The sequence below is a fragment of the Aegilops tauschii genome, chromosome 3, assembly GCF_002575655.3.
Source record: "Aegilops tauschii subsp. strangulata cultivar AL8/78 chromosome 3, Aet v6.0, whole genome shotgun sequence".
In the NCBI taxonomy this organism is placed as follows: Eukaryota; Viridiplantae; Streptophyta; class Magnoliopsida; order Poales; family Poaceae; genus Aegilops; species Aegilops tauschii.
This window is the reverse complement of record NC_053037.3, coordinates 377428208-377432510: the sequence shown is the minus strand read 5'-3', so window position 1 is coordinate 377432510 and position 4303 is coordinate 377428208. Positions and strand designations below refer to the sequence as shown.

The 4303-nt window shown below is 50.3% G+C and overlaps 1 protein-coding gene across 1 annotated transcript; it reads right to left on the bottom strand.

The window, feature by feature from the left end:
* Positions 1–812: 812 nt before the first annotated feature.
* LOC109754043 (protein DETOXIFICATION 12) lies at positions 813–4303 on the bottom strand. Its single transcript, XM_020312995.4, has 7 exons — positions 3880–4303; positions 2170–2714; positions 1983–2069; positions 1836–1892; positions 1505–1743; positions 1188–1393; positions 813–1081 (listed from the first exon to the last, which is right to left on the bottom strand). Exons 1-7 carry the CDS (start codon positions 4123–4125, stop codon positions 1010–1012), a joined length of 1452 nt encoding a protein of 483 aa, XP_020168584.1. The 5' UTR covers positions 4126–4303; the 3' UTR covers positions 813–1009.

Below are 4303 nucleotides of genomic sequence, written 5' to 3'. Positions count from 1 at the left end.
ATGTCGTCGGCGCATAACGAAACACTACAGGTCGTGTGTCGCGTCTGCAGGAGGCCCACTCGACTCGCAACTTGGATGAGAGAGTTTAGGACGTCGATGACCAAAACGAAGAGAAGGGGGGGGGAGAGGATCTCCCTGGCAAAGGCCCCTTGCGTGGAAGATGGGTGGGTCGGGGATGCCGTTAACAAGGACACGTGTGGAGGCAGATGCAAGGGTGATAGAAATCCACTCCTGCCAACGTGCGCCAGAACCCAAGTGAGTGAGGGTTTTGAGGAGGAAAGGTCACAACACCAAGTCGAAAGCATGGGCGATGTCAAGCTTGAGAAGCATGGGGGCGGGGGGGGGGGGGGGGGGAGGGTTCTTGAGGTTACAAATTTTACTTTAGAACATGATAAATCTTCCACAACAACGCGGCAATTTTACTGGTTTTTACATGGCAATTCGAAAACTTTTGCTGTGAGTCATTATTTTGAGCGAACGAAAATGTTCGTTCATTCCTCCTCCATTCATTCCTTCCTGCCTGGGGAACGAATCGTTCGCTTGGAGGGACCTCCCCATCTGACGTTGCGCTGTATTGCGGTCCTACAGAAAATCATTAGTCCCCAAAAAGTCAGTTGTACAAAACCCAAAACGAAAAGCAACAAATAATAGATGAGAGGAAAAGCTTCATCAAACATGCGACACCAACTCCCTTTTAATAGCAAAGATTAATAGTAGAGACGAGATGCAGCCGTAAGTCTGGAGCTGTCCGGCATGGACCCTCTCTGTCTCTCCGAGTCGAGCAAAACTAAGCGGAAAGGTGAACGAGAGGATTTCAAAATCGAGCTTCACCAAACATTTCGCCGCGGACACCAAACAAGTAAAGAGGGAGAAAAGGGAGTAGTTTACGTCCTCTTCCTCCTCTACAATTACATTGTCACTTCAGAGAGAAACCACAGCCTTTTCTAAATAAAAAAAAGAGAGAAACCACAGCGATGGGATGCGTGTCCCCTACAAAATTGCAGCGTAACTATTCCAGCAGAGATCTCGACTCAGACTCCATTGCCTTCTCACTGAGCGATCTCTCCCTAGCTTCGTCAGCCTGCATAATACAAAAAACATGCAACGGACCGTAAGATTGTGTATCGGACCGTTCGTTTTCACGTATGATTTTTTATATAGGTGTAAGTGGGTTCAGAGGAACAAACCATCTTCTGCCAGTTGGTGAAAAACGTGATGGCGGAGAGGAGCGTGGTCTGCGAGATGGATCCACAGACGACGCCCATCCAAAGCCCCTTTGCCCCCATCTTGAGCACAAAACCCAGAAGCATCGCCATGGGGATTCCGAGCAGGTAGAAGGAGCCGAGGTTGACGTACGCGCCCACGTGCTGCCACCCGCATCCTCGAGCGACGCCTGAGGAAGAACCTACAGATGGTTAGTAACAGCAAGAGTACCTGCATTTTGTTGGAAACGATGGACAACTTAAAAGGTTATGCAACTGCTCTCAGAAGAAGTAAATGTGACCTGAGAGAACCCCTTGCAAGCCATCGGTGACCACGGTGATGCAGACGAGGGGAACCATGGCGGCGACGGCGGATGCGACCTCCTCCTCGCTGCTGTAAGCGCGGCCCAGGAGGCGCCGTGACAGCAAGAGGGTTCCACTGACGATCACCGCCTCTGTCACCGCGACCGACATGACGACACGGACCGCCGATCGAGCTCCTTCGGGGTTCCCAGCACCTAATTCGTTTGCTACTCGCGTGCTGTTCATTACAAAAAAAAGTTACAGAATTAATTACCGAACTGAAATTATTTCCATGTGGTGAAAAGCATCGGCCATGTATTTAGATCGTACCTTCCAGCAGCTCCAAGTCCATAAGGTATAGTAAAGAGCAATGTGATGCTCGTGAGGCTGTGAGAATAATGACAGTAAAAATGTAAGTTCAACGTTGTTGTATAAGCAGATTTAACCCACATAAAACAGTCAACATTTGGTATATACCATATTGAGAGCACCGAGGTTTGAAGCTCCGGGTTGGGCAGAAGCCCCGACATGAGAATAAGCAGCTCAAATGACCACCACTCAAGACTGAAAACAAATGTAAACATTACATGATTAGCCACATAAAACTGAAGAATGCGAAGTTAATTTTCATTTCCAATTACTGGTTCTTGTGGTTAGTGGTTACCATATCATGAGCGCAGAGGGCAGGGCCAGGCGCAGGAACACACCCACCCCCCGGAAGGCCTTGATGGTCGGCGGCGTGCGCGTCTCCTTGCAGGAGCTCGACATCACAATGTAGGCCACGAGCATAGCCACGTTGAGCCAGTATGACACGCTGATGGCCAGGGCGGCGCCGGTGTACCCCATCCCGGTCCTGAACACCATGACCCAGCAGAGCGGGACGTGGAGCGCCAGCGTCGCCACGGACGACAGGAGCAGCGGCGTGGTGAGGCTCTGCGACTGCAGGAACTTGGTGATGGGCTGGATCACCGCGTTGGCGAAGAGCCCAGGGATGAGCCACACGATGTACCTCCCGGCCCCGTGCGCGATCAGGGGGTCCTGCCCGATCAGCGCCAGGATCTTGCCCATGAACGCCCACAGGAGCGAGAGCGGGACGCACACCACCAGGAGGGTGACGATGGCTCGGTACGTGTGGAGCCCCAGAGTGTGGTACTGCCTCGCGCCGTAGGCCTGGCCGCAGAGCGTTTCCAGCGCGCTCGCCATGCCGATCTGTTTCAGGAATTTATTCAGTAATATACCTACTTGATGTTGATCACTGAAAATCGACCGTAGAGGAAATTTAGGCTGACAAAATGGTGCAAAATCCATTATTGCAGAAGAAAAAGATTGTTTGAACGGTTCTTCTGAATTGACTACTACTTTGATGGCTGCGGAATACTTTTCCTGCGGTGTCACACTGTCGTTATCGGACTAGTTGATACAAGGAAATAATATCACTTTCGACCAATCAGGAATCTGATGGCATGGCACCCGCAAGTACAGTCTCTCGCTAGTCTCAATAATTCCCGGTTAGACTAGTGAGAGTAACATAAGTACTCCCTCCGTTTCTTTTTATTTCACATATAAGATTTGGTCAAAGTCAAAGTACACAAAGTTTGATCAAATTTATATAAGAAAATATAAACATCTACAATACTAAAACTATATAGTATGAAAATGCGTTTCATGGTGCATCTGTTAATATTGATTTCATATTGTGAATGTTTATATTTTTTAATATAAAGTTAGTGAAACTCTACAAAGCTTGACTTTGACCAAACCTTATATGCGAACTAAAAAGAAACGGAGGGAGTAGTAACATCACACATATCTAGATAAAATGGATAATGTGGCAAGCAATAAATGAAGAAAAAGAGGCATGTGGTAACATAGCTAGTTACTACTAGTATGAGTAACATCATACATATCAAGGGAAAATGAGTCTACAGCCTAATAAATGAAGTGTTGCATGTTACCACACATATGTTACTACCCACTATAGCATGTTACTACTCTATGTTACTACCCCTTGTGGCTAGTCTTAGAAAAACACAGAGTCACATGCTCATCCAACTGCAGTGGTAATATACTACTCTAAAGTCCTAACTCCTAACCCAATGGGAATAAAGAACACGTGAGCTAGTCTCGTTTTCCCTTGTCTGTATTTCATTCAACCAAGATGGAAAAATTCCTGGGAGCAATCTCGATGAGCCAAGAACACACCATGACCGTCGCCAAATCGCAATGGACGAGGAGACCAGAGGAATGCGCGGCGTGCAACAAGGGGAAATTAAGGCTGGATGCCTGGCTATCACGAGGCGAAGGGAAACTGAAGGGGGATAAACGAGAGGCCGTAAACGGAATGGAATATGCGAAAGATAAGTGGTGTGCGTACGAGGAGGCTGAAGCCGGAGACGGAGGCGAGGGAGGTGGCGATGGCAGCGGAGGAGAGCGGGAGGACGCCGGGGAGGTGGCCGACCATCATGTTGGAGGACACCTGCACCGCGTACTGCGACAGGCTCACCGCCACCATCGGCAGCGCCAGGTACGCTAGCTTCCCGGCCTCGCTCCGCCAGCGCCCCGCCCCCTCCTCGGCGGCGTCCCCCTGGTCCTTCCGCGGCAGCAGAGGCGCCTCCGCCATGGCGCGCGCGCTCGAGGTGGATGATCGAACGAGCTCCGGAGGCGGTCGGAGCGCTGTGTGCCCGTGCGGTCGCGGCCTGGCCCTCCTGCTGAGTTATTACTGGACCGCGCGCGCTGCGTGGGTATTAGTAATGTGTTTGCTCTGGACCGCTGCCTGGGCACGGCGCCGAGTCGTGGCC